This window comes from Melanerpes formicivorus, unplaced genomic scaffold (genome assembly GCF_026170545.1).
Source record: "Melanerpes formicivorus ecotype bairdi unplaced genomic scaffold, bMelFor1.0.p_v2 SCAF_83, whole genome shotgun sequence".
NCBI lineage: Eukaryota > Metazoa > Chordata > Aves > Piciformes > Picidae > Melanerpes > Melanerpes formicivorus.
The window spans coordinates 619,366-643,552 of record NW_027142435.1 but is presented as its reverse complement, the minus strand read 5'-3'; the positions used below and the strand labels follow the sequence as shown (position 1 = coordinate 643,552).

Here is a 24,187-nt window from a genome sequence, read left to right as displayed (position 1 = left end):
TTTTGACCTCTTCCTTGCCAGCAGAGGAGGGGTGACCCCCCTTTGCTGTCCCCCCCTTTGCTGTCCCCCCCCCTTTGCCGTGTGTCCCCCCCTTGCCGTGTCCCCCCCCTTTGCTGTCCCCCCCCTTTGCCGTGTGTCCCCCCCTTTGCTGTCCCCCCCCTTTGCTGTCCACCCCCCCTGCCGTGTCCCCCCCTTTGCTGTCCCCCCCCCTTTGCCGTGTCCCCCCCCCGCCGTGTCCCCCCCCCTTTGCCGTGTCCCCCCCCCGCCGTGTCCCCCCCCCGCCGTGTCCCCCCCCCCTTTGCCGTGTGTCCCCCCCCCCATCCCTGGCTGCCGTGCTGGCTGCTGTTTATTTTGGGGGGTGTTGGGGGGGGTTCTGAACCCTGCACAGCTCTGCCAGGAGGGAGCAGGTTCCATGGCAGAGAATGCTCCGGGGCTGGGGTTGCTTGGCTCTGGAGAGGCCTGGGAAGCCCGGGGGTGTGCCGCGGGTGCCCGCAGGCCCTGCTCTGGGGCCGGGGGGAGCCTGGGGCCTAGGGGCCCTGCCCCGGCAGGGGGATGCCCGGGCCTGCAGGTCCTGCCCGGGGGCAGGGGGAATCCTGGGGCCTAGGGGCCCTGTCCTGGGAGGAAGATTGCAGGGGTAGGCCTGGGCCTGCAGGCCCTGCCAGGGGAGGGCACGCACAGGCCGTCCCCGGGGGGATGCCCGGGAGCCGGGGGATGCCCGCCCGCCCGCCGCCCCCTCGCCGGGGTCCTCCAGCGCTGGAGGGCTGCACCAAACCACCCTCCCCGCCATGCCCCGCGGCCCTCATTTGCATATCCCCACCTTCGTCTTCCTCAACTCTCCAATCCGACGCGGCGGCCGGCGAGGCTTGACCAATGGGAGGACGCGCTGCCCACCTCCTCGCCCCAGCAACAGGCGCCGCGAGTAGGCGGGCCGCGGCCGGGGAGCTCATGAATAATGCATAGAGGGGGCGTGGCGTGGCGGCGGGAGGCCCCGGCGGCCCAGGCGCGGAGGGGGAGACGGTCCCAAGATGGCGGCGCTGCAGGCGGAGCGCGGGTACGGGCTGTCCTGCGGCCGCCTCGGCCGCGGCACCCGCGTCTCCGTCTTCCACGTCAAGCTCACGGAGAGCGCCCTGCGCGCCTTCGAGAGCTACCAGGCCTGTAAGGTACGGGGCGAGGGGCGGTGGGCACGGCCCCGCGGGGGGGAGCGGTGACCACGAGGCCCTGGCCGGAGCCCTGCGGGCGGTACCGGCGGGGCTGGCACCGGCGTCGTTGAGGGGGGAGGGGAGGTTTCCTTACCGGGGGGGGGGCCCAGTCCTGCCACTGCGGAGCGTGTGGCGGGGGGCGGGCCCCAGGGGGTGACCGCAGAGTCGTGGCGGGGGGGCGGTCGGTGCGGGGCCCTCCCCGGTGAGGCGCCGAGGGAAGGGGCAGCTCCCGGCCGCGGCAGTGCCGCTGACCGGCGCGGGCGGGGGGCAGCTCTGCTCCTGGGCGCCTCAGCCAGACCGCAGGGCTCTGCCTGCTCCCGGTAACGCCCCGGCGCATCCCGGCTCCTTCCGTGGTGCTCGGGGGGCCTGCTGGGTGACCGGAGAGGGGTCGAGAGCCGCCGGTGTCTGCCCGAGGGGCAGCGGGAGGTGCCGGCCGTCCCCCCCGGGAGCCGCCGGGGGCACCCAGCGTGCGGCTGCCGTTCCGCAGCGGCGGGCCGGGGGCCGGGGGCCGGGGTCTCGGTGCCGTGAGGGGCGGGGGGCAGGGCGGCTCTCGGCTCCCTCCCTGCCAGCCGCCGGTACGTGGCTGGGGAGCGGAGCGGTCACCGATCCCGCTGCCCCCTCCCCCCGGGAACGCGTGAGAGGGTGCGGCCCCCCCGGGGAACGTGACGAGGGCCCGGGGGGGGCCGGGCTGTCCCCGGGGACGTGTGGCGGGGGGGTGGCGGCGCGGTTCCACCCCCGGCGCTGGCATCCCGAGTGGTGGTCCCCTGCCTGCTGCCCCCTGCCCCCAGCCCTGGGTGCCCCCCGCGCCCCCCGCTGCGGGGGGGCGCAGCCCGGGGCTGCCACCCGAGCCTTGCAGAGCGGTTCCTGCAGCGCACCCAGGGCGCTGCTGGGGCAGGGAGGAGCAGCGGGGCCGCCGCCGGCCCCCGGGGCTGCCCTTCTCCGGGGGCTGCCTGCCCGGGGGGGATCTTTATTGTGGCGATGATTGTCTCCTTCCCTCTGCACCTCTGCCCCCGGGAGGGGAGGCTGCGGCTCCTCACCTGGCGGGGGGCTGGGGGCGCCGGAGCCCCCTCCTGCGGGACCAGCCCTGTGTTGTCACAGCACTGTTTTTAATGCGGGGCGCGGGTTACATCACAGCCCCGAGTTGGGCAATTTCTGCGTGACTGTGCCCAGGCCTTATCGGGGGTGCCCTAATGAGTGTTTATCGGCACCGGCGGCCGTCGGTGGCACGGAGCGGAGCGGGGCTGCCTGCCCGGGGGGGGGGCTGCCTGCCTGCCCGGGGGGGGGGCTGCCTGCCTGCCCGGGGGGGGGGCTGCCTGCCGGGGGGCTGCCTGCCGGGGCTGCTGCCCGAGCTCCCTCTCGACGGGAGGAAGGAAAAGCGAAGCTGGCAAGGGAAAGCTTTTCCTATAGATTGGAGCAGGCTCCTCTCGGGGGAGGGAGAGTAGGAAGAGTCTGGGCAGCTGTGTTAAATGTTTTGGGAGGCTATTCTGGGTCCCTGGCACACAGCAGGGGTTTGTGTTCTCCGTGAAGCCTGCGCTGGGGGCTGCTGGGTGGCCAAGGGCCACTAATGAACTTTGCTTCCTCCACCGCCACCCGAAAGAGAAATAGTCGAAGGCTGGCGGTGATTAAGTGGGCAGGAAGGGATAAGGGCAGAGGAGCTGCTTGTTTGTGCAGTGAATAACGCCACAATTAGAGGCTGTTGAGCACATCTGCTCCCTCTGCACTTCTATAAACAGCTTCTGCAGCTCCCGGCCCAGCCCCAGCGCCGCGGTGCCGGGCAGCAGCCCCGCAGCACACCTGGGCAGCCAAGCTCTGGCTCCGTGGGGCTCGCAGTGGGCACATGGAGCGAACTTGCCGAGGCTCCTTCTGGCTGGGCTTGGCTTGCAGTGCGGTGGAGGTGAGGGCAGCCTTGTGTAATGGCCTGGAATCCGGCAGTGCTCCCGGTGTGGCTGCAGCCTGCCCAGCCAGCCCACCCCTGCACCCCGGCTCTGTCCCTCGGCCAGGGAACAGGCAGGGCAGGGGCTTGGGTGGCTGTGCTGGAGTTTGTTCTTGGTCTAATAATAATGCATTGGGATTACATAATCCAGAACTGATCACCCTGCCAGGCCAGCTGGCCTGCCTGGAGTGTCCCTTGTGCCAGAGCAGTTGGGTTCTTGGTGTGGAGCTGCACCGTGCCTGCAGCAGGGCTCTGGGCAGAGATTGCTCTTCTGGAGGCTCTCCTGCTGGGCTCTCTCTGCAGTCCTCTGTGTCCTGGTGAAGAGATGATCACAGGTGCCTGTGTTGCTGCTCAGCCCTGATCCAGCTTCTGGCTGTGGCACGTGCAGAGGCCACGGAGCTGCTGCTGAAGAGGTGCAGGCCGAGGGGCTGCCAGCTCCTGGGGAGGATTCCTTCCTGCAGCAGCAGGGGGGTTGTGCTCACCTGAAAGAGATGCAACTGAAAAACAACCCCAGCTTTATAGAGGTGACACTTGCAAGTGTCCCCTCTGCTCCTTGTGAAACCTGCTGCCCCCAGAGCTGCCTCCCCAGGGTTGTGAAATGGTGACTGCTGACTGCTGAGCTCTGCAGCTGAAGGCTGAGCGGTGGCGAACGTGTCCCAGGTCAGGGTGAGCGCTGCTGAAATGGAGCCTGGCTGCTGTGTGAGCCTAAACCAACTCCTGCTCTCAGGCAGTGTAACCCAAGAGCAGCTGGCAGTGCTCAGTGTTCCCTCTGGGGGTGTGTGCAGGCTCTGCTTTGCCCCCCCCAGACCCAGGCCATGACTTTCCCTACGACTTCTGCTCTGCCTCCAGCTTCCTAGCTGCCCCTGCCGAGGTGCGAGGGAGCTCCTTCTGCTCCTACCTTGTTTGCCTCTCTCCTTCTCTCCACCCTGGGCCCTCTCTGGTGGGATGTTGTGTCCTCTCCCAGCACACCTGCACGTCCCCAGCTGGGGCATTCATCCCCGGCTTCTCACCCCCCTTGTCCTGGCAGCATCTCAGGGTTTGGGGTAAGAGAGATCTTCCCCGGGATGCCAGGTGGGAGGGCAGGAGGTGCCCAGCTGCTGCTGCTGCAGTGCAGGGGCTGGGGGCAGTGCTGGGGCTGTTCCTGTAGCTCTCAGCTGGGCCCTTCCCGACTGCCAGGTACTTAAAAGCCCTCTTTGAGTCTCGAGGAGCAGGACTGGTGAGCTTGCATGATGGATGGAGGCTGCAGTCGCACCCCTTTGATACCTGCAGCTGATGTGTTGACCTAACTGAGGCTGGTGGAGGCCGGGCCGGGCTCGGCTGCGGCCCCGGGCTGGGCTCGGCTGCGGCCCCGGGCTGGCTTTGCTGGCAGCCTGGCAGTGTCAGGGGATCTGAAGAGGGTAGTGGCAGCCCTGCTTCTGTCAGCACCAGCTGCAGCAGCTCAGCTCCCTCCTGCCCCACTCCTACCCCCCTGCCCCAGGGAGTGTTGTGAGCTGGGGCCAGTGCCTGGCTGCCAGGGGGCCTTGGCAGGTCAGGGGCACAGATGTTGGTTGGGGGCTGCACGAACTGCAGCACATTGCCCCCTGCTTCCCCCCCTCCTGCTGCCTGCGGGAGAGGTTTGGGTTAAACTCCCCCCCCGCAGTCTCTGCTTATTGAAAGACCTTTCTGGGGCTCTGCTTTCTGAGCAGGTTGTTGTGGAAGCCTTCATCTTGCCGTGTTTGAAGCAGGAAGCACAAAATGAAGGCTCCTGCTGTCATCAGAGGGTCTTGAGGGCGAAGCTGTTCCTGCTGGCTGGGGAATTGAAAGCTGCTCGCAGGTGTCAGGAGGCAGCTTTCGAATCAGAGTTCATTGAATTATCTCAGAGCCCTTTTGCATCATTCCTGCTTTCCTGCAACCTGTTTTTTCCTGTCCCATTAATTCCCTGATGCCGGAGTCCGTCAGAGCCGAAGCTCTTACGACATCGGCAGCGTGAGTCGGTGACAGGAGCGCATGAATCAGAGGCTGGCTGGAGAGGCAGCCGATGGCACCGGCACAGCTCCCTGCCCTCAGCAGAATCGGGGCAGGCTCTGCGGAACTCGCCCGGCTGCTCTGCTCGGGCCGGGGGCTGCGCCGGGCCGGGCCGGGGGCTGCTCTGCGCCGGGCCGGGCCGGGGGCTGCGCGGGGCCGGGGGCTGCGCCGGGCCGGGGGCTGCTCTGCTCGGGCCGGGGGCTGCTCTGCTCGGGCCGGGGGCTGCGCCGGGCCGGGGGCTGTGCCGGCAGCGCTGCCCTGGCCCCCGGCGCTCTCGGAAGCTGCTCCTCTGCCCGTCCAGCCCTCAGCTGCTCAAATTACAGATTCATCTCTGTACTTTTCAAATTGCATGGGGAGGAATTGTCTGTAATTTACATCTGAAGTGACGTTCAGTTGCTATGGGATTCGGTGGCAAATTAGAAACCCATTATGCCTTTTTTTCCCTCTCCTCCTGCTAGCAGAGTGCATCCCTGGGGCTGCCTGCTGCCTGCGGAGGGAGAGCAGAAAGTTTGGGGCAGAGTCCTCGTGGCTGGTGGGGCTGCCCTGCAAGCAGCAGCCCCTTCGGCTCGGGCAGTCCAGCAGCCTGAGTGCCGGCAGCAGCAGCTCGGGCAGCAGCAGCTCGGGCAGCAGCAGCAGCAGCAGCTCGGGCAGCAGCAGCAGCAGCTCGGGCAGTCCTGCAGCTGGGGCAGCAGCAGCAGCTGGGGCAGCAGCAGCAGCTCGGGCAGTCCTGCAGCTGGGGCAGCAGCAGCAGCTGGGGCAGCAGCAGCAGCTCGGGCAGTCCTGCAGCTGGGGCAGCAGCAGCAGCTGGGGCAGCAGCAGCAGCTCGGGCAGTCCTGCAGCTGGGGCAGCAGCAGCAGCTCGGGCAGCAGCAGCAGCTCGGGCAGTCCTGCAGCTCGGGCAGCAGCAGTGCAGGGGAGGCAGGGCCGGAGGCTAACCCTTAGATTACTTTGGGGGGGCCGGGTGGGGTTTCTGAGCTGTGTGAGCAGGCTGCTTCGCTCCCCTGCTATCAGCGGCTCCAGCAGCTGGGCTGTGGTGATTGTGTCCAGCCCCCACCTCGCTCTCAGCACATCCTGGGGCCGGTTCCTTGTTCCACGGAGCGGCAGAGGCTGGGAGGGAAGCTGCTGGGGTTCTCTTTTCCCTCTGTCTGAGGTGCGTCTGACCGAGCACAGCATGCAGAGAGGTCTCCTCGGGGCAGTCCATCTCCCACTGACCTCTCGGCTGGGCACCGTGCGCTGCAGCAGCTCCTGCTGCTCCCAGGCAGCTCCGGGAGCCAGGAGCCTGCAGCCGATGCTCCAGCACCGGGGGGCTCCCCTCAGCCCCCCCGGGGTGCTCTGCCCTGGTCACTTGGGTTTTGGCAGGGGCAGGGTGGCCACAGCTCACCTGTGCACCTCTGGGGGCTGGGGGGAGCAGAGCAGCTCTGAGGTGTGCCTGGGGGCTGCAGCTGCCCCCTCCCCGGGACCGGCCCTGCCCAGCCCCTCGCGGTGGCGCTGCCCGGTGCGGGGCCCAGCACCCCCCGGGGCCCAGCACCCCCGGGGCCCAGCACCCCCGGGGCCCAGCACCCCCGGGGCCCAGCTCAGGCTGCCTGTGTCACCGCCCCGCTGCTCCCTGCCAGCTGTGCCCTGCCGGGGGGCACTCTGGGGCTGGCTGGGTGCTTTTGCTGCTAGTGCCCAGGAGGGTGCCCGGCACGGGCAGGGCGGCTGCAGGGCTCTGGGCAGGGCGGGGAGGTGCTGGGGGCCCAGGCCCCTCGGCCCGGAGCCCTCCTGGGGCTGGTGTGGGTCGGGTCTGGGGGGCTGAGAGGAGGGGCTGAGGGGCAGCGCAGCCATCAGCTGTCCTGTCGGGAAGGTGGAGAGCGAGTTAGCTGCGAGTGACTGAGGTGAGCGCTGCCCCGGGAGCAGCCATTGTGTGGAGTGGGCTCAGTGCTGGTGGCAAAGAGGCAGCTGCTGAGCTGAGCTCTGCTGAGCCCTGAGCCAGGGTGGGCACAGAGCAGCACAGCAACCTGCCTCAGCCTGACCTAGATGCAGGGCGCTGGGATTTGCTGATAGGAGGTCTCCCTGGTAGCTCCTCTGTTGCCTGGGGACATCCATGTGCAGGAGGCAGCTCTCCCCTGGTGGTAACCCAGGGCTGCCCCGGAGCACCACAGAGCCCTCAGCAGGGGTGTGCAGAGCGCTGCTGGGCCAGCAGGCTTCCAAAGGCAGCCCTGTGTGCACTGCTGCAGAGGAGGCAGCCCAGGAGAAGCCCTGCTGCCTGCCTCGGGCTCTCCTTTCTTTACATTGGATTTGTGCCTCTTGGAATTTAAAGAAACCAGCATTTGTGTAGCTCAGAGCCACTGCTCCTGAGCACTGCTTGCCTCAGCTGCCCACCTCCCCCCACCCTGAGGCTGCCCTGCCCTGGCACATTCTGGTGCAGTTAACTCTCTGCTCTGCCCCTCCCCAGCAGAGAATGCCCCAGCCCGAGGCACTTGTGGCAAACCGAGGCCAGCTGCCACCAGCAGTTCTTCTTTGTTCCCCTGTGCAGGACCTGCAGCCTGCCAGGGAGGCTGTGGGCAGGGTCCTGGGGCAGTGCAGGGGGCAGGGGCTGGGGCAGCACCCCCAGGGGTGGTCTGTGCGGCGCTGCCGGCGGGTCTGGAGCTGTGCTGCCGACCTCAGACCATGCTGTTGGCTTTGACAGCACACCCAGGCTTCAGGCTGGTGGTCCACAGGCACCCTGCAGCCTCCCAAGGGCAGCTGGGGCCCAGCCCTCCGCAGCCTTGGGGTCTCACCTTGGCTGCGTGGCTCAGCCGCTGCCCCAGCCTGGGTAGGAGCAGCCCCCTGCCACCCGTGGCTCTTCCTCCTGTCCTCAGTGCTGCCAGGAGGCCTGAGCTCTCCTCCAGCAGGAGCAGCCATGTTTGCCTGGAAAGCCTCCCCAGGGCCCAGCAGGGCTGCCTGGCTGCCAGCTCAGCCCCTCTGCCCGTGCCCAGAGCAGCCATCCCTGCTGCAGCTGAGGTGCAGGACACCAGTTTAATCTTTCCCCCATATTCTTCCCCACTGAGGGCCTGTTCCCTGAAGGGCTGCAATCAATACATTGTGTGCCAGTTGTGGTTCTTTGAATCATGTTTCCACATTTCAGTGTCTAGACTCTGTGTTTGTGTGAGCTGTGCTGTACCTTTCCAGCCCCGGCGCTGACTTCAGTTGTTTTTGGCTCCTGGCTTCTCGGAGAGAACCAAGCAGGGCTGTGTCTGTCTGCCCCGGCCCTGAGACCAGAAGGGAGCAGGAGAGTCAGCAGAACTTGGTGGCAAAGGGGCTTAACCCCCCCTGGGTTTGTCACCTGTGTGTGCAGGCTCTGCTCTTTGGGCCCTGGCAGGCAGAAGCCCCTGCGGCTGGGGGAAGTCTCTCCCTGCTGCTCCTCGCCCAGGGCGGGCAGGGATGGGCTTGGCACGGGCAGTCCCAGCTGGGAAAAGTGAGGATGCCCCCAGTCTGAGACCAGACCCCTGGAGGAGCCACAGAGCAAAGGGCACTGGGTGAGGGTGAAGCAGTTGTCTGCCTGCCTGCAGCTCCTGGGCTTCGTTTTCAGCCAGCAGCCCTCCTGCCCTCACAGAGCTCAGGGCTTGGAGGTGACTTCAGGTGTGACCAGGAGAGAGTTTCTCTGTGGTGCTCTGAGGAGCTGACAGTGCCAGGGACACTCACATTAACCCTGCTGTGAGCAGAGGGCAGGCCAGGCTCCAGCAGGGCCCCAGGGGCAGGGTGGGCTGGTGCAGGACACTGTACACCTGAGCTGGGATGGGAGCACAGCTCCTGCTGTCCAGAGCCTGTGGACCAAGCAGTGGAAGGAGATCCTGTCCCCCACTCCTGAGGGAGCTGTGAAGCTTGCTGCCATCAGGTGTGGAAGGCTTAGGTGCACCTGCAGGGCAGGACAGGGTGGTCAGGAGGTGTGCAGAGAGCTGAGGCTCCTCCAGGCATCGCTGCAGCTGCCCAGCCTGGCTTCACCTCCCAGGCAGCTGAGCTGCACTCAGCACTGTAACTTCTTCCACCCTCTCGGATCCAGCGCTCAGTGGATGCTCCTTGGAGCCCAGCATGGGTGGAGTAGCCAGGAAGCAAAGTTTTCCACCCTGCCCGAGCTTGGGCAAGCGGAACTGCTGCTCGGGAGCCATATAAGGAGGCAGGCAGCGATCCCTGGGCTCACCTCTGCAGGGGCAGGCTGCAGGAGGGAGCAGCCCTTGCTCCCAGGGAGAGCTGAAGGGCTGCTGGCCCTTTGAAGTCCTTCCCTCTGCGTCTGCTGAGGTGTGGTGGTGCTGGGGCAGAGCTGATTAGGTGGCAGCAGCTCATTACCTGCCTGAGCTGTGGGGCTGCAGCACCCCAGAGCAAGGTGTGAGCTGTGATTCAGAGGGAAGCTGCAGGTGAGGAGCTGGGCCAGGGCTGGGGCGGGCCAGAGCCGGGCAGCTTTGTCATGGGTGGCTTTGGTTCCTTCTGCTGGGGGCCAGGCAGGACCCTGCTCCTCAGCAGAGGCCTGGGGAAGCACTGCTGGCACCTCTGGACGCTTCCAGGTCTGCTCTGCTGTCAGGGCTGCTGAAGGCCAAATCCTGACCTCTGCTGCTTCCCTCAGAGTTAAGCACAACTTCTGCTCCCATAAATAGTGCCTTAAGAAGTGTGTGGGAGCTCTGCTGGCCAGTTTCTCCTGAAAAGTGCCTGCAGGGGCCCCTGCGGCAGTGACCTTGCTCCCTGCCTGCCCTCTCTGGATGGGAGCTCTTTGGTGCTGCCCACAAGCTCAGCCTCCTTGTCTCCCCCAGATCCTCAGTGGGAAAGGAGCCTTTGGTTCCCTGTGCCCCCCCTGCTCTTCGGGGGGAGGTTGCTGCTGCGCTGCCTCGCTGGGGTCCACCCTCCCTCAGGCCTCTGGCAGGTCCTGAAGCTGCTGGGTCCCCTGCACCTCAGAGCTGGCCTGGGGGTGTGGGGGGTGGCTGCCAGCCCTCTCCTGACTGCAGGGGGGAGGGGTGGTCTCTGCAGGAGAGGGCTGCAGCCAAGCAGCTTCCACTGAAGCTGTCCCAGGCTGGAGGCTGGGAGCAGAGCAGTGCTGAGGGAGAGTCCCCACACAGCAGCTTCTCACCTGTGGGAGTGTGGGGATGGGAAGGGGCTGAGTCAGTGATGGATGAAGTAAACCAAGCTCAGCCTCTCTGAACAGAGCTGGGCTGGCTCAGGCTGCTTGGAGCAGGCCCTTAGCTGACCTGGGGCTCAGTGCTGACCCAAGGCAGCTGCAGACACTTTCCCATGGGCTGATCCCCAGGGGCTTGTGAACTGCTAAGGCCTTGGTGCATGAGAGGGGAGCAGTGGGGATCCCTGCCTCAGCAGCTAGGCCACTTTGCTCTTGGGGCTCTCCACGAGGGAAGGCAGAGAGCTGCAGTGCCCAGGGGGTTTGGTGCTGCAGGAGTGCTGCCCACTGCCCTCCTCTGCAGCAGGGATGTCTGGTGGAGGTGCAGCCTGCATCTTGCTGCAGCCTTTGGCTCCCTCCCCCACTTAAGGCCACTCACTCCACACTGAGGCCTTTGGCTTGCCACGAAGGCTAATTTGTGGCCAGGGACAGCAGGAGCTGCACACTGTGATGCTGAGCTCGGACGGACTCTGCTGAGGCAAAGCACTTCAGCAGCCTGGAGCCTGCACAAGGTGCTGGGTGTAGCCCCCAAGCCCTGGGCAGACCCTGAAGAGCCAGCTGAGGGCACAGCAGTGCTCCTGCATGGCTGCATGAGAGCAGCTGGCCCTGTCCCCTGGCAGGCCGCAGGGCTGCTGTGCTGCGAGCTCCCGGGGTGGGAGCCCTGTGCCTGGCCAGGCTGTGTCTGGGCAGCAGGGCAATGTTTTCCCTCCTCTTATCTCAGCACTCTGCCTGCTCCTTTCTGGGGTTTGGTGTGAGCTGAACTTTCACAGGTGTCCTCGTGGGGAGCCAGGCAGCCTCTGAGTGCTGAGCAGAGGCCTTGCCAGTGCAGAAGAGAGTGCTCTTTCTTCTGCTGTCTGTCGCTGTATTTTTGGAGCAGGTTTGGGCCCGGCCTGCCTGGCAGTGCAAACAGAGGCAGCTGGAACAGGGCAGGTTCTGTGCTGCTGGCTGGAGGAGAGGCAGCACCTTGTTTGACTTGGTGGTGGCTTCTCCAGCCAGCTGCCTGCACTCTGCTGGGGGAGGCAGCCAGCACCCCGGGAGATGGTGCTGGGGGAGGCAGCCAGCACCCCTGGGAGATGGTGCTGGGGGAGGCTGCTGGCAGCGCGGGAGATGGTGCTGGGGGAGGCAGCCAGCACCCCTGGGAGATGGTGCTGGGGGAGGCAGCCAGCACCCCGGGAGATGGTGCTGGGGGAGGCAGCCAGCACCCCGGGAGATGGTGCTGGGGGAGGCAGCCAGCACCCCGGGAGATGGTGCTGGGGGAGGCAGCCAGCACCCCTGGGAGATGGTGCTGGGGGAGGCAGCCAGCACCCCTGGGAGATGGTGCTGGGGGAGGCAGCCAGCACCCCGGGAGGGAGCGGCAGGAGGCTGTGACAGGGCCCAGGACCCACTGAGCTTGGTTCTCAGGACCTCCAGCTGGAGGGCTCTGCAGGCAGCTGCTCTCAGTGCTGGGAGAGCCTGGCATTTGTGCTCACTTCATCACTCAGTCTCCCTTGGAGATGGTGGGGAACCATCAGCTCAGCTGGAGCCCTGCTCTCTGCCCGAGCCACCAGCAGAGCATCCTGCAGCTCCTGGGGGTGCTGGGGGCATTGCCCTGGGCTCCTGCTGGCTCTGGTTGTCAGAACCTTTTCCAGGGCTGGCTCTGACTGAGGGATGTCTGAAGATCATCTGAAGCAGGGCTTTGGCAGACTGCTAATTGTGCTTCCCTTTCAGTGTGGGTAGGATGGAGCTGGGCACAGGGAGCAGCCTGGCCCAGGCTTGCTCTGCAGCAGGGAGCTCTGCTCAGGGGTGGGTGCACAGCTCCCTCCAGCCCTCTCCCTTGCCCTTCTGCAGTGTGCTGGGGCAGATGAGCCCCAGGCTGCTGCTGCAGCAGCTCCTCAGCAGCAGCTAGGGAGTGACCCAGCCCCGGTGCCTGCCAGGGGAGGCCTGGGGGGCACAGGGGGCTCAGCTCTCTGCTCCCATGCGGAGATGCAAGTGGAGAAAACACTCTGTGGAAGCCCAGCCCGAGGCTCGTGTTGTTCATTAACTGATAGCCCCTCCTGTGTGCCCGGGGTGATGGCAGAGGGCTCAGGGCTCAGCACCACCCCTCAGCAGCACCCTGCCGGGAGCTGCCTCTCCGTGCCCTGCCGGGCTGGCAGGTGGTTGCTTTGTTGTTGTTTGGAGCTCAGACAGCCAGAGCTTGGCTCCCCCGGCCCGGGGGCAGGCTGCCTGCTCGGCTCTGCTGCTGGTTGCTGCTTCCCCCTGTTCCCAGCAGTTGGTGAGGCTGGGGGTGGTACAAAGGTCAGCTGAAGCTCTGCCGGGGCAGGCCAGCAGCTCGCTGCTGCTTAACGAGGTTTAAACCCAGCCTGGGCTGCTGAGTGCTTCCTTGCTGTGTTTCAGGCCCTGAGTCTCTCCTCCTGGCCTTGGCCTCCCACTGCCCCACAGCCACCCCTCAGCCGGGGGGCAGGAGGTGGATGGAGGTCCTGCAAGGCCTCTCTTGCTTCGTGCTCATCTTGCTCAAGCCCTCCTGTCCCTCCTCCCCAGGATGTCACTTGCCATTGAGCTGCAGCTCCTGAGCAGCTCTGTGGTAGTTTGGCTGAGGCTGGGGCTCTAGCCCTGCCCCCCAGCACTCCGAGCTCCAGCACCTTCAGCCTCAGCCTCCTCGGCTCCTTGACTCTTCTCCAGTTAAAAGTAGGTCAGAAGCAGCTGTCAGCTGCTGAGCTTTCACTGCCTCTCTGCTCTGGGTTGTAACCCAGTGCTGCTGTAATGGGAGCAAATTAAATGCCTCCTGCTCTGCAGCAGCAGCCTGCCACAGCCAGCTGGGAGGCTGCTCCAGGAGCATCCTGGCTCTGCAAGCAGCCTTACCTTGTCTGGCTCTGCAGAGATCTGGTCTGGATCTGTTTGTTGCTTCCCCTGCCTGGGATGCCACAGTGCCAGCTTCTCCTCCAGCAGCTCCCTGAGCCTGTGGCTTTGCTGGCAGTCTGTGTGCAGCTCCCTTGCTGTCATTAACCAGCTTCTGGTGCTGGCTGAGCAGCTTTGGAACCTGATGGGTGGAAGAAAGACAGCTTTAAAACAGCAACAAAACAGCCCAGCCACAAGAAGTGGTTGGAAGGCAGCAGAGTGCAGTGGGCATGGTGGAAGTCGTTAAAAGGTTTGCTTTTAATTGGCTTCAGCTGGCTGCACACATCCAGCCTTGGGGCTTGAGGTCCTGAGCCCAAGTGCCTCAGTGTCACTGGACCCCACCTGGTGCCATGGAGGATCCTTCCTCCTTCCTTTCAGACAGGCTTGGGGCTGCTTGGCACTGCTGGAGCCCTCAGCCCTCCTTGCTCTCCTGGGGCTTCAATGAGATCTTGCTGCTGAGTGGAGCTGGGAGGTTGTGGGATTAGAGTCCTGCCTGAGCTCTGCAGGCTGGAGCTGGGTTGTTAAGCACTCAGCTTCCTTCCTCTGTGCAGCTCCTGCTGTCTTAACCTCCTCTGGGCTCTGAGGTTGGGAGCTCTTGGCTTTGGAGCTAGCAGTGCAGCCCTGAGACCTCCAGTAAATGGGGTGGGGAGGTCCCCACACACCACCCAGCTGTGCTCCCCAGTGGAGTGTGTCCAGAGGTGGTGAGAGCAGAGGAGGAGAGCTCCTGCTGGGGAGCAGCCCAGACAGGTCTCAGCTCTAAACCTGGGGCTGAAGTCTTCCCCAGGAGGGTGTGGAGGCTCTGGAACAGGCTGTCCAGAGAAGCTGTGGAGGCTCCAAGCCTGGGGTTGTTCAAGGCCTTGAGCAACCTGTGCTGGTGGGAGGTGTCCCTGCCCGTGGCAGAGGGCTGGAGCTGCCTGATCCTGAAGCTGCCTTCCAGCCCAATCCATTCTGTGAAGTGGGAGCTCTGGGTCTGTGGAACTGGGGCCCTGCTTGTCCCCTCCCTGTGGTGTGGGGGTCTGGAGGTGTCCTTGCTGAGCTCCCAGCAGGTGAGCCCCTCCTGCCAGCCCCTGCAGGGGGGGAGCAGCTCTGGGCCCCTGCAGGGGGGGAGCAGCTCTGGGCCCCTGCAGGGGGGGAGCAGCTCTGGGCCCCTGCAGGAGGGGAGCAGCTCTGGGCCCCTGCTGTTTCATGGCTCCAGGCTCTGGGGCTGCCCAGTTCTGAGCCATGCTCCAAGCTTGAGCCTGCTGGGGGGGAAGGGTCAGGGACAGCAGTGCTGGGAGCTGCTGTCAGCCTGTTGGGGGAAGCAGGGCAGGAAGGGCTCCATCTCCACACTGCCCAGCCAGAGCTTCTCCTGCTGGTGGGAAGTGTCCCCTCTGGGCTGGGTGCTGCTGGGCCCAGGGGCTGCACAGCTGAGCCCACACAGTCCCCAGTGTGCTCCCTGCCTGCCTGCCAGAGGTGGCCAGGTCCCCAGTAGAGAGGCAGAGCAAAGCTCCCTCTGCCTCCAGAGGAGGCACAAAGCCTGCATTCAGTGTCCTGCACTACAGGAATGGCTTTGGAAATCCTGCTCTGAGCAGACCCAAAGCCTTGCTGCTGCCTGGCTGCTGGAGGTGCTGAGGCAAAGCCTGAGGAGAGGCAGAGCTGCTGTCACCTCCCTGGGCTTTGGGATGGTTCAGTTCCCTTTCTCCAGCCTATTGTGCTGGGGCTGTTCTGTTGGGTTTTCCTCCTCAGTCCTTTCCCAGCTCCCCAGGACCATCTGATAGCTGCAGTGAAGCCCTGCTCACCAGCAAGCAGCCTTGCAGGCCAGAGCTGAGCACCCAGGAGTTTGGAGCGTGGATGGGATCCTGGCCAGGCAGAGGGCTCTCAGCTGCCTTGCAGTGCAGATGCTGAAGCTGAGCTTCCACATGAGCAGAAGGACAAAGCTCCTCCCTGTGAGGCTGCTGGGGCCCTGGAGCAGGCTGCAGAGAGGTTGTGGAGTCCCTTCCCTGGGGAGATCCCAGCCCCACCTGGATGTGTTCCTGGGTGACCTGCCCTAGGTGATCCTGCTCTGCCAGGGGCTTGGGCTCAGTGATCCCTTCCAACCCATAACATTCAGTGAATGTTTGGTAAGAGGGACATGGAAGTGCTGGGGAGGGTCCAGAGGAGACAGTGAAGGTGATCAGAGGGCTGCAGACCCTCCCCCATGGGCCCAGGCTGGGAGAGCTGGGGCTGTGCAGCCTGGAGAGGAGAAGGCTGCAGGGAGAGCTCAGAGCAGCCTTGCAGTGCCTGAAGGGCTCCAGAGGAGCTGGGGAGGGACTCTGGGCAAGGGCTGGGAGGGACAGGCTGAGGGACAATGGCTTTGAGCTGGGAGAGGGGAGACTGAGAGTGGAGAGGAGGCAGAAATTCTCTGCAGTGAGGCTGGGGAGCCCCTGGCACAGGCTGCCCAGGGAGGCTGTGGCTGCCTCCTGCCTGGGGGTTCAGGGCCGGGCTGGATGAGGCCCTGAGCAGCCTGGGCTGGGGGGAGGGGTCCCTGGGCATGGCAGGGGGCTGGAGCTGGCTGAGCTGTGAGCTCCCTTCCAGCCCACTCTGGGATTCTGGGGTTCTGCTGGCCCTGGGGGCAGCCCAGGAAGTGTCTTGGTGGAATTGTTTGCTGCTGCAAACTGCTGCAGAGCAAATCCACTCTGCCACAGGCACAGCCAAGAGTTTGTTTTCCTTTGCCTGCACTTTAGCAATACCAATATTTGCCTTCCTTCTGGTGCCCTATCTTTAACTTCCAGTATCTGAACAGACTGAGCTGTGCTAAGGGACCCTGCTCTGAAGGGAGGGCTGGCTGCAGGCCACAGGAGCTGCCCAGCTCAGGCTTCCTCGCTGGGCTTGCAGACCCTCTCCTCCCCTCCTCTGGGCGAAGCACTGCAGGGCTGCTGCTCTGACCAGGGAGTGAGGCTTTGGGCTGTGCTCATTTCCCTTTCCCCCAGGCCCCAGCCTGGAGCTGCTTGCAGGAGCCAAGGCAGGACTGCTCCCAGCGCCTCTGCCCCGGCTGCTCCCAGCGCCTCTGCCCTGCTCCCAGCGCCTCTGCCCCGGCTGCTCCCAGCGCCTCTGCCCTGCTCCCAGCGCCTCTGCCCTGCTCCCAGAGCCTCTGCCCTGCTCCCAGCGCCTCTGCCCCGCTCCCAGCGCCTCTGCCCCGCTCCCAGCGCCTCTGCCCCGGCTGCTCCCAGCGCCTCTGCCCCGGCTGCTCCCAGCGCCTCTGCCCCGGCTGCTCCCAGCGCCTCTGCCCCGGCTGCTCCCAGCGCCTCTGCCCCGGCTGCTCCCAGCGCCTCTGCCCCGGCTGCTCCCAGCGCCTCTGCCCCGGCTGCTCCCAGCGCCTCTGCCCTGCTCCCAGCGCCTCTGCCCCGGCTGCTCCCAGCGCCTCTGCCCCGACTGCTCCCAGCGCCTCTGCCCCGGCTGCTCCCAGCGCCTCTGCCCCGGCTGCTCCCAGCGCCTCTGCCCCGGCTGCTCCCAGCGCCTCTGCCCCGGCTGCTCCCAGCGCCTCTGCCCTGCTCCCAGCGCCTCTGCCCTGCTCCCAGCGCCTCTGCCCCGGCTGCTCCCAGCGCCTCTGCCCCGGCTGCTCCCAGCGCCTCTGCCCCGGCTGCTCCCAGCGCCTCTGCCCCGGCTGCTCCCAGCGCCTCTGCCCCGGCTGCTCCCAGCGCCTCTGCCCCGGCTGCTCCCAGCGCCTCTGCCCCGGCTGCTCCCAGCGCCTCTGCCCCGGCTGCTCCCAGCGCCTCTGCCCCGGCTGCTCCCAGCGCCTCTGCCCCGGCTGCTCCCAGCGCCTCTGCCCCGGCTGCTCCCAGCGCCTCTGCCCCGGCTGCTCCCAGCGCCTCTGCCCCGGCTGCTCCCAGCGCCTCTGCCCTGCTCCCAGCGCCTCTGCCCCGGCTGCTCCCAGCGCCTCTGCCCCGGCTGCTCCCAGCGCCTCTGCCCCGGCTGCTCCCAGCGCCTCTGCCCCGGCTGCTCCCAGCGCCTCTGCCCCGGCTGCTCCCAGCGCCTCTGCCCTGCTCCCAGCGCCTCTGCCCTGCTCCCAGCGCCTCTGCCCCGGCTGCTCCCAGCGCCTCTGCCCCGGCTGCTCCCAGCGCCTCTGCCCCGGCTGCTCCCAGCGCCTCTGCCCTGCTCCCAGCGCCTCTGCCCTGCTCCCAGCGCCTCTGCCCCGCTCCCAGCGCCTCTGCCCCGCTCCTTGGTGCTGGTTTGCCAGCGCGGCGCTGCCCTCGCACCGGTGCCTGGGGCAGGGCTCCTGCAGCTTGCTCTCTGCCTCCCTGCTTTGGCTCTGGGTCTGAGCTGCAGAGGAGGAAAGGAAGGAGCCCTGGCAGCTTGTGCAGAGCTCTGCTGGGTTGTGATGTGCTTGTGGAGCAGGCAGGGGTGTGCTTGAAGCTCTGTCGTGGGGACTGGCTTGGGGAGGGCTGCCCAAGAGCCTGGGGCAGGTGTGGGCAGTTTGGATTCAAGAGTGCAGCACTGAGTGAGAAGTAACTTGGAGCTGGTTCTTGGGTCAGTGAGGGGCTGGAGCAGCCTTTAGGAGGAAGAAATGGAGGCAGAAAATCCAGCAGCAAGAAGTGAGACCTGGTTTGAGGAAAGATGCAGGAACTGCATCCAAAGTGCCAGGGGCTGCAGCTGGGATGGAGACCTCCTGAGGACTGCAGAGTGTCCTCTGCTGTGAGTGCTTGGCCTTGCTCACCAGGCAGCCTGGACAGTGGTGCTGGCAGTGAAAGCTGCCCAGGGATGCAGGGGATGCTTCTCCTTCCCTCCCTGCTTCCCAGGCCCTGGGGGGGCTGGGGGAGCTGGCTGCACAGCAGAGCAGCCCCCAGCCTGCTAGCAGTGACACTGGTGGGAGGCTGCAGCGGTTGAACTGCAGAGGATCAACCTTCCAGCTCCCCTGGCGGCCTGGTGCCAGGCATCAAGAGCTGAGACTTGATGATTATTGCTTCTCTTGCTGGGCTTAATGAGGAGGAGGTGTCCCTGGACTCCCCAGGAAAGCAAAGATGAAAACACAGGCAGGGGAAGGGAGAGCTGGGCCGTGGGGAGGGGAGCTGGAGCCTCCCAGCTGGATCTGGCTGCAGCAGTGCTGGAGGAACTGAACTCTCTCTGAGTTAATTGGGAGCCACAGACCCAGCTTTGATCTTTTCCTCTTGCTTCTAATCTCTGTTGCCTGTGACCTTGGCTGCAGGTCCCCTCCTGTTGGCTGTGGCCCTGCACAGCCTCCCAGCCTTGCCAGGTGGGCAGCTGCTCTGTGCCCCCACGGCAGGCAGGGCTGCCGGGCAGCTGGCAGCAGCAGTGCTGGGACCCAGGCACCAGGAGGCCATCTGCAGGGGAAGAGCCTCTCAAGGGTGCTGTGGCTGTGGCACTGGCCTGGGCTCTGCCTGTGACCCCTGGGCTTGCTCTGCCCTTGCTGTGCCTCTGCAGTGGCCTTCCCCTGGCAGGTGACTCTTCCTCTGGGGACAGGGACTTGACTCCTCAGGGACCTCTGGGAGCCCCAGACCCACTGTCTGCAGAGCAGAGCCTGCTGCTCCTGCAGGGGCAGACCCCCCGCAGCCCCCCCTACAGCCCCCCCTGCAGGGACAGACCCCCCGCAGCCCCCCCTGCCGGGGACTTGCAGAGCAGTTGGGTGTCCTGCTCAGAGCCCGGGGAGCTGCTGGGGCACTGCTTGGCCCTGGGGTGCAGGAAGGCCTTCGGTGGTTCCTGCTGCTGGGGGCAGTCTGGCAGCGCTGCTGCGTGCTGGGGCAGGTGCTGCAGGCCCAGGCTGGGCAGCCCTGCTGCAGCCACAGCGAGGGGAGGCAGCGATGGCCTCTGCCGGGGGCTGAGCCTCCTCTTGGCAGCCTTCCTGGGAGCAGGGCCTCGGCTCCACGCTTCCAGGGCTGCCCTGGCGCTGCCCTGGCGCTGCCCTGGCGCTGCCCTGGCGCTGCCCTGGCACTCTGCAGCTGGCACTGCCCTGGCACTGCCCTGGCACTCTGCAGCTGGCACTGCCCTGGCGCTGCCCTGGCACTGCCCTGGCGCTGCCCTGGCACTCTGCAGCTCTTTTCCCAGCCCACCTTGCCCAACAGCTGTGGGCTGCTGCTCACCATGGGCAGTGCCAGAGGCACCTGAGCTGTGCCTCTGGAGCCTGAGGGTTTGGTTAGCAAATGCAGCACCGGGAGCGAAGCTCTCCCGGGGCGGGGGGGAGGCTCTGCCTGGCCCCGGGGGGGCTCTGCCTGGCCCCGGGGGGGCTCTGCCTCACCCCTGCTCACTGGTTCAGGCTGAGGGCTCCGGATGAGCTCTGCAGCAGGGCTGGCTCCAGCTCCAGGGTTGCCCTGCTTGGTTCAGGAGGCTCTGTGCAGCGCAGGTCAGGCAGCTGAGGGCTGCAGGCAGGCAGGAGGGCAGGCTGCAGGCAGGCAGGGGGGCAGGCTGCAGGCAGGCAGGGGGGCAGGCTGCAGGCAGGCAGGGGGGCAGGCTGCAGGCAGGCAGGAGGGCAGGCTGCAGGCAGGCAGGGGGGCAGGCTGCAGGCAGGCACAAGGGCAGGCTGCAGGCAGGCAGGGGGGCAGGCTGCAGGCAGGCAGGGGGGCAGGCTGCAGGCAGGCAGGGGGGCAGGCTGCAGGCAGGCAGGGGGGCAGGCTGCAGGCAGGCAGGGGGGCAGGCTGCAGGCAGGCAGGGGGGCAGGCTGCAGGCACAAGGGCAGGCTGCAGGCAGGCATGAGAGCAGGCTGCAGGCAGCTGAGGGCTGCAGGCAGGAGGGCAGGCTGCAGGCAGGCTGCAGGCAGGCTGCAGGCAGGCAGGGGGGCAGGCAGCAGGCAGCAGGCAGGCTGCAGGCAGGCAGGAGGGCAGGCTGCAGGCAGCTGAGGGCTGCAGGCACAAGGGCAGGCTGCAGGCAGCTGAGGGCTGCAGGCACAAGGGCAGGCTGCAGGCAGCTGAGGGCTGCAGGCACAAGGGCAGGCCACAGGCTGGCTCAGCTCCTGCCTGCAGGGTGGCATCCTGATGTCATGCTGCTGAGAGGGGACTTGAGTTGCTCTCTGCTTTGCTGACCCAGGCTGCTGGCTGGGGGGGGCTGGCTCCCTGCTTCCCAAAGCTCTCTCTCAGGCTGCTGGGGCTTCTCCCAGCCTCATCCTGGGGCTTGCTCTGAACTTGCTCCAAGGTACTTTGGGCTTTGTTCTGGTGTCCCCCCTGCATGTGTGTATGTCCTGGGGGGCACAGCTCTGCTGCTCAGTGCTTGCACTGCAGCCTCCAGTGCTGGCAGGGGGCAGTCCTGTGGCCCAGAGCAGTTCCAGGGGGCTGTGCTGGGGTTTCTGAGCTGGCATTTAAGTAAGTCCTCAGGAAAAGTTTTCTCCCTTCCTTGGGGAAGCTCCTGGGCTGTGGCCCTGGGGGGGAGGTGACCTGGGTGCTCTCAGAGCCCACTTGGAGCTGCAGTTCCAGGCAGGGCTGGGAGGTTTGGCAGCTCCAGCAGCCTGGGAAGGTCCAGCCCAGCGCTGTGCCTGCTGGCTGGGGAGCTCTGCCTGGCTGCACTGCTGCTTGCAGTGCTGTGTGCCTGGCTCTGGAGGGGCTTGGGGGCTGCAGTGCTGGTGGGCAGCCATCCCTGCATGCTAAGGGAGGTGACAGATCAGAGCAAATGCAAGCTGCAGAGCCCTGGGAGCTCTCCAGAGCCCCTGGGAGCTCTCCAGAGCCCCTGGGAGCTCTCCAGCTCCTCAGCCTTCATCCAAAGCCCCTTTGCAGACCTGGTCTGTGGTGAAGGCCTCTGCCCCAGACAGATCCTGCTGCTCAGGCCTGGGCTGAGGGAATGGGGTGGAGCTGGTCCCAGCAGCCAGCTGCAGTCTGACAGCACTTTGCCTTCAGGGTGAGCTCAGGAGGAGCAAGGGAAGGAGTCTGTGGCTCAGGCTGGGGACTGCAGCCCAGGGAGATTCAGAGGATCACAGAAGGGGTTGGGTTGGAAGGGACCTCAAAGGTCAGCCAGCTCCAGCCCCTTGCCAGGGCTCCTGCTGGCCCAGGCTGCCCAGGGCCTCATCCAGCCTGGCCTTGGACACCTCCAGGGCTGGGCCCTCCACAGCTCCTCTGGGCAGCCTGTTGCAGCATCTCACCACCCTCACTGCCCAGATCTCTTCCTGCATGGGGGCTTTGCAGGTGCCCATCCCTGGAAGGAGGTAGAGAGACCCTCCAGAAGCATTCCCAGGGCTTCCTTTGCCCCCTTGGCACTGAGCACCCTGGCACTGAGCACCCTCCCCTCAGCAGGCAGCTCAGCTTTTGCTCCAGGGGTTGGGGATGTGCTCAGATCCCCAGGACTCTGAGAAGCTTGGGGCTGAATGCTGAGGCCTGGGGAGGGTATGAGGAGCTCTGGAAGGCTTTGTAGCTTAGGTCAACACAAAGGACAGGATCTGTGAGTGCCAGGCCCCAGGCTGGGTCCCCCCTGCAGCCTCTCTGTCCTCTGGGAGGGCTGCAGATGGAAGCTGTCCTGCAGGACCCCAGGCTGGGTTAGCTGCAGAGGGGACAGATGTGGCACAGGGAAGGTCAGGAGGCTGTTTCACTGCTGTGCTGGTGGGAGGAGGTAGAGGAAGGTCTTGGGAGAGGCCTTTGGTCTCTGCCTGCTTCAGGCCTCTCTCCTGGGCCAGCTGCAGCAGCAGCAACCTCCCAGGCAGCCCCTGGGAGCTGTGAGGCTGTTCCAAGGCATTTATTTCCCAGGGGGTTTGTAGCTCTTGCTGCTAATGACCTGTGGGGCCCTGAGGAGGCTCCTGTGAGCCTCTGGGTGCATTTGCTTTGCTTTGGGTCTGCCTTGCTGTGGTCTGAGGTGGGAATGGAGGTGCTGGAGCTCTGCTCACTCCTGCAGGAGCTTTCCTCAGGCCCCTGGCTCTGTCTGAAGCCAGTTCCTCCCCAGCTGGGGCTGACCCTTCTCTTTTCTTGCCCTCTGCCCAGCTGTTCTGAGAAGCTGAGGAAGAGGAGGAGGGTTGGTGCCTGTCTTTGGGCCAGGCTGTGTGGGCAGCAGAGCACAAAGCAGTCAGGCAAAGGACTGAAGAGGAGTTTAGAGGAGTTCATAGAATGGCTGTGGCTGGGAGAGACCTCTGAGAGTCAGAGCTGCACAGAAGGGGCTGGGCTGGAGGGGAGCTCACAGCTCAGCCAGCCCCAGCCCCCTGCCATGCCCAGGGACCCCTCCCCCCAGCCCAGGCTGCTCAGGGCCTCATCCAGCCTGGCCCTGAACACCCCTGGGCAGCCTGACAGCCTCCCCAGCCTCCCTGCAGAGAATTTCCTCCTCATCCCCAGTCCCAGCTTGCCCTCCTCAGGAGCTGCTGCTGCTACAGGAGTGCAGGAAGCCTTCAGGCAGTGAACTCCCCTGGCCCAGCACAGGCTCCCAGCTGCTGCTCCCTGTGGCTCTGAGCACCCAGGGGAGCACAGAGGCAGCGATGCTGAGCAGGGCCAAGGCCTTTCCCCCCTGCAGTGCCTGCACTGTGCCCTCAGCAGTGCTGCCCAGGCCTCCCCAGCAGCTCCTGAGTGAGCTCTGACTCCCTGCAGGGGCTGGGGAGGTTTCCAGCTGGTTGCTTGGCCTGGTCCTGTCTGGGGCTGTCCCTGGCTGCCTGCACCCCCCCTGCCAGCTCTGCTGGAGCATCTCAGCAGCTTGCCTGCGTGCTGCTGGGCCTCACTGCCCCTTGCTTGCTCCTCCTGCCCTCTGCTCAGCCTTCCAGGCTGGATGAGGCCTGGGGCAGCTGGGTCTGGCTGAGAGGTGTCCCTGCTGTGGCAGGGGCTGGTCTCTGAGGTCCCTTCCAGCCTGGGCTCTTCTGTGAGCTGCTGGTTCTTGCTGCTGTTGTGCTTGATCAGCCCCCAGGGCTGTCCCTGGGGCCTGGGGCAGTGCAGCCTGGCTGCCCCAGCTCCACACTGAGAGCCTGCTGGGTTCCTGCCTGCCACAGCCACATTTCCTTCTCTCTCACGTTCCATGTTCTTGTTTGCTCAAGAATGCTGCTGTGGCTTGCTGGCCAGGCTGCCCAGGGCACGCTGGGGGGAGCAGGGGGCTGGCCAGGCTGCCCAGGGCGTGCTGGGGGGAGCAGGGAGCTGGCTCAGCTCATGCTGGGGGGAGCAGGGGGCTGGCTCAGGACATGCTGGGGGGAGCAGGGGGCTGGGCAGCTCATGCTGGGGGGAGCAGGGGGCTGGGCAGCCCCTGCCAGCAGCCTGCTGTGGTATGCAGTGCGTGGCACTGAGGAATCTGCTCCCGGCGAGGTGGAGGCTGCCTGGGGGCTCCCTGGGGGCTGCCTGGGGGCTGCACAGCTCTGGGCAGCAGCTCTCAGCCCCAGCCCTTCCCTGGGGAGCTCTGGGCTGTGCTGCAGGTCTGTGCCCCCCTTGGAGGGGCTCTGGGGGTGATGCCTTGCTAGGAGCTCCTCAGCTGGGCTGCAAAAGAGTTTCCTGGGTGGTGAATCTGCTGCTGTGTGCTGGGGCTCAGCTCCCTCCTGGCCTGAAAGCACTGAGAGAGGTTTCAGGGGAGGTGCAAATCAGCTCCCAGGCTCTTAACTCTTGTGCTGCTGGGTGCAGCACTCTGCTCCTGTAGCCCTGGGGGGGTCACAGTCCCATGGTGGGGTTGGAAAGGTCCTCTGGAGCTCACCCAGCTCAAGCCCCTGCCCCAGCAGGGCTCCCACAGCAGCTTGCCCAGGGGCACAGTGCCCAGGGGGGGTTGGAAGCTCTCCAGAGGAGGCTCCACAGCCTCTCTGGGCAGCCTGCTCCAGGCCTCCAGCAGCCTCACACCAAAGTTTCTCCTCCTGCTCAGATGGAGCTTCCTGGGCTCCAGTTTGTGCCCCCTGCCCCTTGCCCTGTCCCTGGGCACCACTGAGCAGAGCCTGGCCCCAGCCTCCTGCCCCCCACAGCTCCTTCAGCTCCTGCTGAGTGCTGAGCAGATGCCCTCTGGGGCTGCTCTTCTGGGGGGGGTTCAGAGCTGCAGGAGCTGGGGGCTGTGGGGGCAGCAGGGCAGGAGTGTGGGGCAGAGGCTGCTGCTGAGCTGGGCAGCAGGCTTTGCACTGAGGCTGCAGTTTGCTTGTGCAGGGAGCTGCCAGCTCTCTGCTGGAAAAAATGTGCTGAGGCTGTCCTCAGACCTGGGGCTGGGATAACTTTTTCCTCTCAATATCCACAGC

At 65.8% G+C, this 24,187-nt stretch overlaps 1 protein-coding gene across 1 annotated transcript in view; it reads left to right on the top strand.

The window, feature by feature from the left end:
• Positions 1 to 989: 989 nt before the first annotated feature.
• ELL (elongation factor for RNA polymerase II) overlaps positions 990 to 24,187 on the top strand; it is a 48,187-nt gene continuing 24,989 nt past the window's right edge. Inside the window, exon 1 of the mRNA XM_068164853.1 lies at positions 990 to 1,160. Within this exon, the coding sequence (XP_068020954.1) occupies positions 1,026 to 1,160 (135 nt within the window). The 5' untranslated portion in view covers positions 990 to 1,025. The remainder of the gene's footprint in view (positions 1,161 to 24,187) is intronic.